This window comes from Macaca fascicularis, chromosome X (genome assembly GCF_037993035.2).
Source record: "Macaca fascicularis isolate 582-1 chromosome X, T2T-MFA8v1.1".
In the NCBI taxonomy this organism is placed as follows: domain Eukaryota; kingdom Metazoa; phylum Chordata; class Mammalia; order Primates; family Cercopithecidae; genus Macaca; species Macaca fascicularis.
Window position 1 is genome coordinate 49,601,173 of NC_088395.1, and position 13,004 is coordinate 49,614,176.

Below are 13,004 nucleotides of genomic sequence, written 5' to 3' on the forward strand. Positions count from 1 at the left end.
TGAACAATTTCCTTGTGGGGTAGGTTGCTATTGCCGTTTTTGCAGGTAGCCTACCTGTCTTCCCAGGCAGTCACCATGGTTCTTGTCCCCATGATGGGGCCAGGGCAAGAGAGGACCCTGGGGTAGGGGGATGGTGTGTGTGTGTCGGGGTCGGTTCAGTTGAAAATCGAGTGAGTTTTGAGGGGAGCACTACTTGAGGTATTTGAGTCCCAGAAGCATAGAAAACAGCAAAGGGAGGTTGGATTCCATTATCCTCAGTGTGGATGGCAATCGGGGGGATTTGGGGCATTGGGCTGGGAACGGCAGCCCGCGCAGGCCCACAGCCGCGCGGGCTCCCTGGGCCCCCATCTCAGTGCGCATGTTCACTGGGCGTCTTCCGCCCGGCCCCTTAGCCCACGTGAAGAACGCCAGGAAGCTGTGAGGCTGTGTGCTCTCGTTCCTGCCGTCCGGTCTCTTTTTCCCCTACTGAGATTCGTCTGGTAGGTCTGCAGGCCAGTCATCCCGGGGGCTAAGTGTGAGTGCGGGTGAAGTGGGCCTCAGGTGGGTCCGGTAGATCCCGCTTCCTGGTCTGTGGCCTCTGAGGGAGAAGCGCCTCGAGGTCGTCCTCCTTCTCTTCTCAGGCTGCTAGGCCACCATCGACTTTGTGGTCGTGAGGGGGCCTGGACAGGGAGGAAGGTGGGCCACGGAGGGAAGGCAGTCAGGGACTCAGGTGAAGATGGGGTGAGTGCTGTTTGGGGGATGGAAGTCCCGAGGTGCCCAGAACCCCTGACAACAGAGGGCAGATCCCTGAACGGGGTGCCCGGTGGGGGTGAGGCAGTCGGTAAAGAAGGAACCTGCCACCTGGGAAGGCTACGGCCTGGTGAGCGCCCCCCAGCGGTGTGGAGTGTGGAGCGCCCGAGTGAGAAGCACTGCAAGGTCTCACGTCCGCCATGGAAGGTCTGGGAAAAGTGGGAAGGAGTGGGCGAGGCAGTGCGGTGCAACCAAACTTGATGTGAGAGGGGGTGAATGGCTCTAGGAAGCGGGAGTGTGCCCAAAGCAGCCATCAAGGGAATTGTGATTCACTAGTGTTTTCGTGGGGAGTCCGCTTGTGAAACTAAACCTCATCAGAAATGACCTCTATCTGCGGGGCACAGTGGCGCTCGCCTATAGTCCGAATTACTCGGGACACGGAGGCGGGAGGATCCCTTGAGCAGGAGGTCGAGGCTGCAGTGAGCTGTGATCTCGCCGCTGCACTCCAGCCTGAGCACCACAGCGAGACCCCGCGTCCGAAAGAAATTTAGAAAAAAAAGTCCTTTGCCTCTTGCCACATGCCTTAAGATGCCTGCTCTGCCAGCTTGGCCAGCATAAATGGCTTTGTAGGCACTTAGAAAACATACACACGTATGCTTAACTCTGGGACTTATTTTGAGAGTATTTTCAAAATTAAAACGACAAGTCAACATTGATCCATGGAAGTGATCGAATATAGCAGCCCTCTGGAGCGCATGTTCCCAATCACGGTTGTCTGTTTTCAGTGTGAAATATGAGTTGGCGAGGAAGATCAACCTATCGGCGTAGACCAAGACGCTATGTAGAGCCTCCTGAAATGATTGGGCCTATGCTGGTGAGCGCTTAAACATTAATTCGATGTTTTTCTATTAGCAGAAATGAATTTTTGTGATAGTGTTGTTGCATTAGTATGGAAATGCTGAGAAACGTCTTTCCTGCTGATAAAACATGATTATGGCGTCTCATGAAGGAAACATTGATTCTGGAGGATTTTTTTGTTTTTCCTCTCGTGTTCTTCAGCTTTTGCCCATGACTTCTTTCTCATGCTTTGTTTGTTAATGACAGATCGTACACATGTATTCCAACACAGAGTATAATAGCTTCCAAAGTCCTTGTGTGTCACTTTTCTCACAGTAACCTCCCTGTGGGTAGAGTAACCTTCTTGGCCATAGAGAATAGAGTTGGAGAAATGTCTTTAGGCTTAGTTATGATCAGAAACAGCTATGTATTCTGTGTATATATGTAAAATTTTGTATGAATAGCAAAACTTTTTTTTTTCTTTATTTGCACACCCACACATATTCCCCAGCCCGAGCAGTTCAGTGATGAAGAAGTGGAACCACCAAAACCTGAAGAGGGGGAACCAGCAACTCAAAGTCAGGATCCTGCGCCTGCTCTGGAGGGAGAGGATGAGGGAGCATCTGCAGGTCAAGGTGATGGAAAGGGAAGAAGAATGCCCGCTGGTGTGTGTGTCTGTGTGTGTGCATGTGCGTGTGTGCATGTGTGTGTGTGTTATGCATTGTCACATAGGAGGAACAGAGGAAAGAAATTAATGGAAAGAATGCCTGAAATTGACTGGAAAAGCAGGAGGCTATGTAGTTTGCAGCTTAGCTTAGGCAAATCCCTCACTATGATAAAATTTCTCGACTTTATGAATGAGAGAATAGAGGTGCTGGGATTGTGTTTTGTCCGAGAACCCTTGACTGGTGAATACACAATTTGTACTTTTTTCCAAGGTTTGTGTCTTCCTATCATCTGTGTTGCTATACAGAAGGAAATGATTTTGCTGAAAATGCTTAAAACTCAAATGCTTTCCTGTAAGGTAGCTTAGTACTGGCCCAAGAAGAGACCCAGCTCAGAGGAGCAGGAGCAGCTCCAAAAACCGAGTCACTGAATGTTGGCCACCGTTGCCTTCGATTTATATTTTTATATGGTATGTTCGATAAAAGCTGGGTACACAAGGGTACTGCCATACAGGTAGCTGGTTTAATGATTTTCTAAGTGGCTTGTAGGAGGTGATTAAATCCTTTTATGGTTAGAAAAGCAAAAAAGGAATTATCCTGAGATTAACATGAGATGGAAATAATTTCTCCGAGATAAAATGTTTTGAAAGGAAACATTTATGTAACTGAGGTCGTGGATTATTCCAGGGATTCACTGTTAAAAGTTTCTACAATATGACTGACAACAATGCCCATTAATTGCTGTCCACCCACTCCCTTATTCTCAGTGCGGGACAGTATATTTTGTGTGATTCACAAACAGTGTTATATGTGGTGCTTTGTTCTTCATGGGGTTCATGTATGGATTATAACATTTAAGACCTTCGGACCTAAATATAACTTTGTTTGAACAAAGTTAAGTTTCTCTGTACCCCAGTAGGTAATGGGTGTCATGACTGTAATTTTCCATAGTCCTCAAATCCATTCAGCTAATCAATCCTTCAGAAATTGACATTGTAATTGTAACTGAAATCCTGTCCATGTTGTAGACTTCAGATTTCTTAGGTGATGCACACTGCTCTTGGTAGTCTACGGCTGAATATAAGCGTTATGCATGTCCTGTGGTTTATCCTCAGATTGTCATTTAGGAGAAAGGTCTCAAGCTGGGCTGAATGCCGTGCACTCATAGTCCCAGCTACTTGGGAGGTTGAGGTGAGAGGATCGCTTGAGCCCTGGCGTTCAAGCCCAGCCTGGGAACACGGGAAGACTTCATTCCTAATAAACAAACAAACAAGTAAATAAAGATTTCATGGTATAGGAAAACACAGATTCAAAGTTTGTGCCTAGTGGCTGGTAATGTTGCAGACATAACTCCTTAGTGAACCGTACCACTTAAAAATAGTTAAGACGGCAAATTTGATGATATGTGTGTTTTTTACCACAATTTAAAGAAAACCTCCTGTCTTTCTAAAGTTCAGTGTAGTTGTCATATATTCTTTAAAAGTTTTACTGTGTCTATATTCAAGACATAACATTTTTAGAAAATTTGCAAGAATAGTACAATGAACTCATATACTTTTCACCATGATTCACCAATTGTCAATAGCTTTCGCTCCGTAGATTTCATATCTCTTCCCTCCCTCTCTTACCCGGCTGCCCCCACACTCACACACACCCACACGCGGATATATGTTTACTGTTATTAATGCTGACTTGTTTAGATAAAGTTTCAGGTATCATGGTCCTTTCCCCTATGTACTCGAGGGTGTGTATATCGTCAGCACAAAGAGAAAGTCATTTCTTGGATCATCACTGCAGAAAGATCAAAATCAGGAAATTTAACAATGAGAAAATGCAGTCATTTAATACACAGTGGATACTCAAATTTTGCCAGCTCCCCAGACAACTTCTTTCTTCCTTTCGTTATTCTTTGTTGAGACGGAGTCTCCCTCTGTTGCCCAGGTTGGAGTGCAGTAGTGCGATCTTGGCTCACTGCAACCTACACCTCCCAGGTTCTAGGGATTCTCACGCCTCAGCCTGCCGTGTAGCTGGGCCTACGGGCGCCGGCCACTGCGGTCTTGAACTTCTGACCTCACCTGATCTGCCCACCTTGGCATCCCAAAGTGTTTGGATTGCAGGCGTGAGACCCCACTCCCGGCCCAGATAATGTTATTGATAGGATTTCTTTTTCTGATCCAGAGTCCGGTTCAGGATCACGTCTTGCATGTGCTTTTCAGGTGTTTTTAGTTTCCTTTAATCTGGAATGTTTCCTTAATTTTTCTTTGTCATTCATGATACAGACATTTTTGAAGAGGATAGACCAGTTGGTTTGCAGAATGTTCTGCAGTTTGGGCTTTTTCGTGTATTTTTTAAAGACCTTTTTTCAACTCAGCGTTGATTGGTGGCTACTCAGGCCATAGGAGAGTCTGAGTGCTAGGAGTGTAAGTGCTGTGAGAGACAGGATTTCAGCCTTGAGTCATTTGATGAGGTAAGGACAATCAGAAGTAGAATAACAGAGAAGAGCAAAGGAGGCCACAACGTTGTCTGAGGGCAGTCTTCGGAAAGGAAGAGGGTAATATTTGGAACACCTTGTTTTCCTGTTTTCTGCTAACAGACTCCTGAAATAATGTTCGTGGGATTCTTGTCAACACATCTATTATTACAGTAGCTAAAGTTTTGATATAATAACTCAGAGAGCATGAGTATTATTTTCTTATTGACATTTTATATTTTACTGCTTAAATTGATATGTATTTTTTATTTTCAAGGGCCAGAACCTGAAGCTGAGGGCCAGGAAGAGGTTCACCCGACGCCCGATTATGAGCGTGATGATGGTCCTGATGTCCAGGAGATGAGCCTGCCAAATCCAGAGGAGGTGAAAAGGCCTGAATAAGGTAGGCAGTCCATTAGACATGCAGATCGTAGGGTGTCTGTTTCCACAGTCTTGTATAATAATAATAATAGTTATTTTTTGAGTCAGAGTCTGGCTCTGTCGCCCTGGCTGGAGTACAGTGGTCCCACCTCGGTCACTGGAACTTCAGCCTCCCGGGTTCAAGTCATTCTCCTGCGTGTGCCTCCCGAGTAGCCAGGCTTACAGACGTGCTCCACCGTTCCCAGCTAATTTTTGTATGTTTAGTATTGATGGGGTTTTGTTCCGTTGCACAGGTTGGTCCCGAACTCCCGGCCTCGGGTTATCCACGTGCCTCGCCTTTGAAATTTCCGGGATTACAGGCGAGAGCCACGGAGCCCGACCCAGCGTTATATTTTTAATAGCAGAGAGGTAACAGTACTGCCTCTGTAATACTAGAGTTCTTATATAGAAAGGTTATTTGAAACGTAGTTCAGGCCCCAGCACCCGACTGATAGGCTGTCAGATATAGAAACAAACTGAGTCAAAGCCATGTTGAATGAAGATTTGAGTCTAAATCCTTGAACCAATAGCTCATAATTTTCAGATGCTTTTGTAAAGATCTGCTTTTAACAAATACATAACACATTTGTAACACCCATCACTTGGTGTGAAAAATGCCAAAGCACTGATGCGGGTTCTAATACCAGCTCTTACAGCCTTGGCGAGATGCTGAGTGAGTCCTTTCACTTCTAAACCTGTCTTTAGTTCTTATGAAAATAGTGAGTTGAAGTCAGAGATTTTAAAACCATTTTCCCTTCTGGTTCTTTCATACTCTGATCCTGTTGCATAGAATGCATGAGATATAGAGATCAACTGCTTCGCATGATGTGTTGATCCCAAATCATGAAACCCTGGCCTGAGTCATCTGAAAATCTCTAAATTGAGATTTCATTGCTACTTAGAAAGTGAGCGGTCACTCTGCTTCATCCTAGTTTTTCCGTGTGGAGAGCTAAATACCTATCGTAGTATCTTGTCAAATTGTGAATTCTCCCTCCTCTTTGTTTGTTTGTTTGTCTGAGACAGAGTGTCAGTCTGTCACCCAGGCTGGAGTACAGTGGTGTGATTTCAGCTCACTGCAACCTCTGGCTCCCTGGTTAAAGCAGTCCTCCCACCTCAGCCTCCTGAGTGGCTGAAAGTACATGCACAAGCCACTGTGCCTAAGTTGTTTTTTGTTTTGTTTTTTTTTTGTTTTTTTAAATTTTTTTTAAACTTTTTTTTGTCGAGATGAGGTCTCACTATGTTGCCGAAGCTGAGATTCTCTGGCTTTTAATGAACAATTGCGTTTAAAACCTTTCCTCATGGAATCCTTGAGTGACAGAATTATCAACTGGCGAGAGACTGGTTAGTTCCTATCATCTGTGGCATGTAGGTCAGTGATGCTCAGCATGGGTGTGATTCAGATGTCTGTGCTATGCACGCTGCCTGCCGCACTGTCAGTCTTCATGAGCCAGTATTTCTAATAAGACTGTCGACACATACGTGATATAATCATCTCTCACCATATCAAATGTTACATGTAAGTTTCAGCTTTAGAGACATGGATTGATCAGATTTAAAGTTGAAAGACCATGACTTTAGTACTTCCTGACTAATCAACTGAAGTATGTTTTACACATGTGTTTTCCAAATTGCTGACTGTGAATTGTAAGTGCTTCTGAATTGAAAGGAAGCACTGGATGTGTAGAGAAGAAATTACCTTTAAATTCTGCAGGTCTGTCCTCAAAGTGTATAGAGAGGTTTAATCGGATGTAAGATACAGGATCACCCTTAGGGTTCTGTTTCTAGTCCGTTTAATAAAACCCAAACTGTAGTGTGCTTTGTATGCCTTTAGGGTCATTTAAATAATCTGTTGCTAAGTCATGTTCCCAATTGTTACGTTTCTGTTACAGGTGAAAAGCAATGACAGTGTTAAAAGAAGACACGCTGAAATGATGCAGGCTGCTCCTATGTTGGAAATTTGTTCATTACAATTCTCCCAATAAAGCTTTATAGCCTTCTGCAAAAATGTCTTATGCATCTTTTGTGAACTTTATTTCTAGCTTTTTGATGCTGTGAGACATGTGTCATTCTTTGAAATGTTATATTCCAACTGTTTGAGCTGGTATGTAGAGACATCATTCTTTTTTCTTTCTTTCATTTTTCTCTTTGGCGACGGAGTCTCGCTGTATCACCCAGGCTGGAGTGCAGTGGCGCGATCTCTGCTCACTGCAACCCCCGCCTCCCGGATTCAAGCAATTCTCTGCCTCAGCCTCCCGAGTAGCTGGGATTACAGGCGCCCACCAGCACTCCCGGCTAAGTTTTGTATTTTTAGTAGAGATGGGGTTTCACCATCTTGGCCAGGGTGCTCTTGAACTCCTGACTTCGTGATTCACCCGCCTCGGCCTCCCGAAGTGTTGGGATTACAGGAGTGAGCCACCGCGCCCGGCGGAGACATAATTCTTATATATTGGTTTTCTATCCAGCAGCCTTGTGAAATATGCTTATGAATTCTAACAGTTTACTTCTGGATCGTTTTCAGTCTTCAACATACAGAAACATATCATCCTTCAATAGGAGCAATTTTGTTTCTGCCATTTTTTTTTCTTTCTTTTTCCTTTTGTATTGTTTGTAGAGACGGGGTTTTGCCATGTTTCCCAGGCTGTTCTTGAACTCCTGAGTGCAAGTGTTGCACCCGCCTTGCCTCTCACAGTGCTGGGATTACAGGTGTGGGCCTCCGTGCCGGGCCTGTTGCTGCCATTGTAAAGAGTTTTATTTCCTTTTCTGATTTTATGGCATTGCGCAGACCCACCTGTTACCATGGTGATAGTGGACATCCTTGTCTTATCCCTGATGAGAAACGGAAAACTTTCAACATTTCACTGTCATATTTACTGTCCTTTTTTTGTAGACGGACTTCTTCAGAGTAAGTCATTCCATTCTGTTCTAAATATGCTGAGCGTATTCATTTGAATCTATGTTGAGTTTCATCAAACAGTGCATCTATTTCGATGACCACAGCATTTTTTCCCATTCATCTGTTAATATAGTGAATTTGATTGATAAAATTGGACGTTTTTAAGTTCAATTTTTAAAACTTGAGACAGAGTCTCGCTGTGTCATCCAGGCTGGGGTGCAGTGGTGTTATCAGAGCTAACTGCAGCCTTGACTTCCTGGGCTCAAGCGATCCTCCCACCTCAGCCTCCCGAGTAGCTGTGAGTCTAGGTACATGCCACCATGCTTAGGTAATTTTTTGATGGTTTTTTCTTTGTTTTTTGTAGTGATGAGATTTTCTGATGTTGCTTAGCCTGGTCTTAGTCGAAGTCCAGAGCTCAGGATCTGGGCAGCGCAGCCTCCCAGAATACTAGGATTGCAGGCGTGAGACTTGGCCTGATCAGGTGACAGAGTGAGACTCCGTCTGTCTAATTAAAAAAAGTGTTTGGAGAATCAGACATACCATTAGTAAGGATTCACAAAGGGCTGTTCTATGGGCAACACTATAGATATGACTTCTGAGAGGATAAAGGACGATAAAGGAGCTATACAAGAAATTTCAGATTTCCAAAAAGATTTCTTTCTGACTAAGGAGAAGTAGGGGTCCATCTGAGGGTCTACCTTAGCCACCATTTTTGCCTTGGAAAATAGAAGTTTTCTGATAAAATTAGTAAGTTGCAATCACTAGAAAGGAGGCTTAACTTCAATGTGATTGCTAAATTTTAAGAAAAGGAGACAAGGAAACCATGGGCAGCAATTGTATTCAACTCTTTAAAGCTCCTGGAAGGCAGTAAGCAGTTCCTGACAAAACAAAGATCCAATTCCAAGGACAAGTGTAAAGGGTGAGGGGGAAGAGGGTGGTTGTTCAGCACTAGAGGAGGGATGCTCTGCCTTAGAGATGATAAGAATATTTATCCAAAAACTTGGAAATAGAGCAAGTGGAGATCAGTGTGCCTTGTGTATGTATGTATGTATGTATGTATGTATGTATGTATGTATGTAGAGATAGTTTCTCGCAGTTGCCCAGGCTGGAGGGCAATTGTATGATCAAGCTCACTATAACCTCAAACTCCTGGGCGCAAGCAATAGCATGTCTTTTTAATGTCATACTGGAGCACTGTTTAACAGGCTCGCCCAGGAAATACTGAATTCTGTAGGTAGAATGTGCCTTTCTTTGATACACTGTCTACTATTGATCAAAAGCCTAGACTCTGTGAAGTTTTCTATTAACTTGCAGATGTTTGTCCAGTAGAGAAACAAATGATTTTTGTTCTGTCAAAAAGATAACTCCAAAGGATATGGTTTTATTGCCCTGTGACACATTAATCATTTTTGTACCTAACAGTATTAATCGAATATTCTTTTTTATAAAGGATTATATAAATCCAGTTCCTCAAATGCTCTTGGAACCAGCATTACCATACTGCTGGTTCCTCAGTGATAAGTTGAATGAAATATTTGATACTTTGAGGTAAACATAGAGATGCACTACCCAGACCACCTTTCAAGGAAAGACTCCCTGTGCAGCTGCACGGAGTGCGGTGGGCAGGCAGCCTCCAGTTGTCAGCTCCATCAGGGTTCGCTCCAGCTGCAAAGAGCTACCTCTTGAAGATCATGCCCTTTCCCCAAAACAGGGGACACTCTGCTGGGCTGTCCCTGCTCCAGAGCTCCCCGCTGGGTTGGCCAAGGCTTTGTGTGGCCTGCGTCCCATTCAGCTGTCCCTCTGCCTGATCCTGTTTATTCACCCCTTCCTTTCATATCAATTGATCCCCAATAAATCTCTTGTACCCAAAACTTCATCTTAGCAACTGCCTCAGGAAAACCTGCCCTGTGATAGATAATACTGGGAAGGGTCTAAGAAAGTAAGAGACGGACGGGCCCAGTGGCTCACACCTGTAATCCCAGCACTTTGAGAGGCCAAGATGGGCAGATCACGAGGTCAGGAGATCGAGACCATCCTGGCTAACATGGTGAAACCCCGTTCTACTAAAAATACAAAATATTAGCCAGGTGTGGTGGCACGTGCCTGTAGTCCCAGCTACTCGGGAGGCTGAGGCAGGAGAATCACTTGAACCTGGGAGGCAAAGGTAGCAGTGAGCCGAGATCGCACCACTGCACTACAGCCTGGGTGACAGAGCAAGACTCCAAACAAGAGAGAGAAAGAGAGAGAGAGAGAGAGAGGAGGGAGGGAGGGAGGGAGGGAGGGAAAGAGAAAGAAAGAAAAAGAAAAAGAGAAGGAAGGGAGGGAGGAAGGAAGGAAGGAGGGAGGGAGGGAAGAAAGGAAGGGAGGGAGGGAGGGAGGGAGGGTAAGAGATAAGATGGGCATTTGGAGCTGGATCATTCACCATCAGCTGGCAATGAGGACCCCGTCCTTGGCGGCAGGTGGAGCACAGACAGCCCCTGGTACAAAATAGGGGTTTGGCTGTTAAAGCTTTCACTGCTTGTGAATTGGGAGGCTATACAGGTGGGAAGGAATGCATGACTGGATAAGATGTATCAGGCGTTAGAGACATATGAGGGAAACAGTAGATGAAAGGATCTAAGGGTAAAAGCATTGGATGGCTATTGCAAGTACCACTGATGCTCTACAAAAAGATAATGCTATTCAGACAACTGGACTGTGACAAATGACTGAAAGCCAGATGTGAACACCAGAAGGCCTCCTTATTTGCATTCAGAATCCCAGCTTATGACAGGCAGCTCCAGATGCATGATGTCTAAATGCTCCATGGCCAAGCATTCCATGTCTACCACAGCCTAGCAACACATCAGGACTTTTTTTTTTTTTTTTTTTTTTTTTTTTTTTTTTTTAGAGGAAACAGTGCTCACCGTTTTTATTTTTAAGATTCTGAAATCTCTTCTTTGTTACCCACTTAACCATTTCCAAGTGTATGGTCCAGTGGTGTTAACTCAATTCACATTGTTGTGAAACAGATCTCTAGAACCTTTTCATCTTGCATAACTGAAATTCTTTTCTTTTCTTTTCGTTTTTTTTTTTTTTTTTTTTTTTTGAGATGGGGTCTCGCCCAAGCTGGAGAGCAGTGGTGCAATCTTGGCTCTCTGCAACCTCTGCTTGCCTCCCAGACTTAAGTGATCCTTCTACCTCAGCCTCCCAAGTAGCTGGGACCACAGGACTGCGCCACTACACCCAGCTAATTTTTTGTATTTTTGATAGAGACAGGGTTTCGACATGTTGCCCAGATTGGTCTTGAACTCTTAGGCTCAAGCAATCTACCTGCTTCGGCCTCCCAAAGTATTGGGATTACAGGTGTGAGCCACTGCACCCAGCTGCATAACTGAAATTCTATACCCATTAAACAACTCCCCATTCTCCCACTCCCCTCAGCCCCTGGCATCCCCCATTCTGCTTTGTCTCTATGATTTTGACTTCTCTAGGTACCTCATAATATGTGGAATTATATAGTATCTGTTCTTTTGTAACTAGCTTATTTCACTTAACATAATGTCCTCCACGTTCATCCATGTTGTAGCCTGTATCAGGATTTGCCTGGGCCTTTTTTTAAAAAAACAATTCACACATTGTCTCGCTATGTCGCCCAGGCTAGAGTGCGGTGGAGTGATCATGGCTCACTGCAACCTCGGCCTCCCAAAGTACTGGTATTACAGGCATGAGCCACCAGGCCCTGCCCAGGGTCTATTTTTAAAAAATGTATAATTCTCCACTGTACATGTCATGGGCCTGCTCCAGAACCTCAGGAGTCTGAGCTTGGATACGCTCACTGGGGCTTACTACGAATTCTATACCATATTTTCCCACCACTGATACTTCCAACACTCTAGTGGCTGCCAGGTCACATGGCCCAAGCAGTAGAGCTGTTTGAACTGCATCCTGAACCTGCTATGAGGCGCTTTCCTGCTCTGGGTTCCATTCAAAGCTGGTAGCCTTCTGTATCATGTGGTATATGGGCCAAAGCAACATTCCCAGGTGTCAAATATGCTGCCTGCAGAATCTGATGAAGCCCACCAGGCATTGTCCCTCCTTCATGGTGGGAGATGCAAGATGCAATCATCTGTCCCTTACTTTGTGGATTTTTTTGGTTTTTTTTTTGTTTTTGTTTTGAGGCAGAGTCTCACTCTGTCGCCTAGGCTGGAGTGCAATGGCGCAATCTCAGCTCACTGCAACCTCCGCCTCCTGAGTTCAAGCGATTCTCCTGCCTCAGCCTCCCGAGTAGCTGGGATTACAGGCACATGCCACCATGTCCAGCTAATTTTTGTATTTTTTTTGTAGAGATGGGGTTTCACCATGTTGGCCAGGCTGGTCTTGAACTCCTGACCTCAGGTGTTCTACCCACCTCGGCCTCCCAAAATGTTGGGATTACTGGCGTGAGCCACGGCGCCTGGCCTGAACACCTTTTGTATTTGTCATCATCTAAGTTTTTTATGTTTCTTCCTGTCGATATCTTCTTACCACTTTATCCCCTACACCAATTCTCCGTATCCGTGCAAATGCTCCTCATCCATCAAGTTTCAGTCTCATCTCCTCCATGAGTAACATTTCCCCAAGGACATCGTGTGCTCTTTGAGGGTAGTAATTGTGTCCTTTACAATTTTTTTACAACTTTATTGAGGTACATTTATTGACATACAATACATGGCACACATTTAAATTGTACAATTTAGTGAGTTTTGACATATGTTTACACTATGAAACCATCACCACAATCAATATAGTGAACATATTCATCAACCCTGAAAGTGTCGTCATGCCCTTTTGTCATCCCTCCTTCTGGGCCCTCCCTGCCACCACCTCCTCAGAAAATCGAAGATCTGCTGTCTGTCAGTAAAGGTATTTTTCATTTTCTATAATTTATATAAATGGAATCATACAGTATGCACTCTTTTTTGTCTTCTTTTACTCATATTACTGTAAGATTCATCCAAATTGTTGCACG

At 44.5% G+C, this 13,004-nt stretch overlaps 1 protein-coding gene across 1 annotated transcript; it reads left to right on the forward strand.

Moving 5' to 3' along the window:
* The first annotated feature begins 366 nt into the window (after window positions 1–366).
* Window positions 367–7,126, forward strand: LOC135969050 (G antigen 10-like). Its single transcript, XM_065537806.1, has 5 exons — window positions 367–479; window positions 1,515–1,603; window positions 2,078–2,201; window positions 4,979–5,104; window positions 7,011–7,126. The coding sequence occupies exons 2-4, from the start codon at window positions 1,523–1,525 to the stop codon at window positions 5,101–5,103; spliced, it is 330 nt and encodes a 109-aa protein (XP_065393878.1). The 5' UTR covers window positions 367–479; window positions 1,515–1,522; the 3' UTR covers window position 5,104; window positions 7,011–7,126.
* The last annotated feature ends 5,878 nt before the right edge of the window (window positions 7,127–13,004 follow it).

Coding starts and splice junctions, on each gene's coding strand:
- LOC135969050 (XM_065537806.1), top strand. CDS start 1,523: ATGAGTTGGCGAGGAAGATCAACCTATCGGCGTAGACCAAGACGCTAT. Junction 1,604..2,077: donor AAATGATTGGGCCTATGCTG/GTGAGCGCTTAA, acceptor CATATTCCCCAG/CCCGAGCAGTTCAGTGATGA. Junction 2,202..4,978: donor GGGAGCATCTGCAGGTCAAG/GTGATGGAAAGG, acceptor TTTATTTTCAAG/GGCCAGAACCTGAAGCTGAG.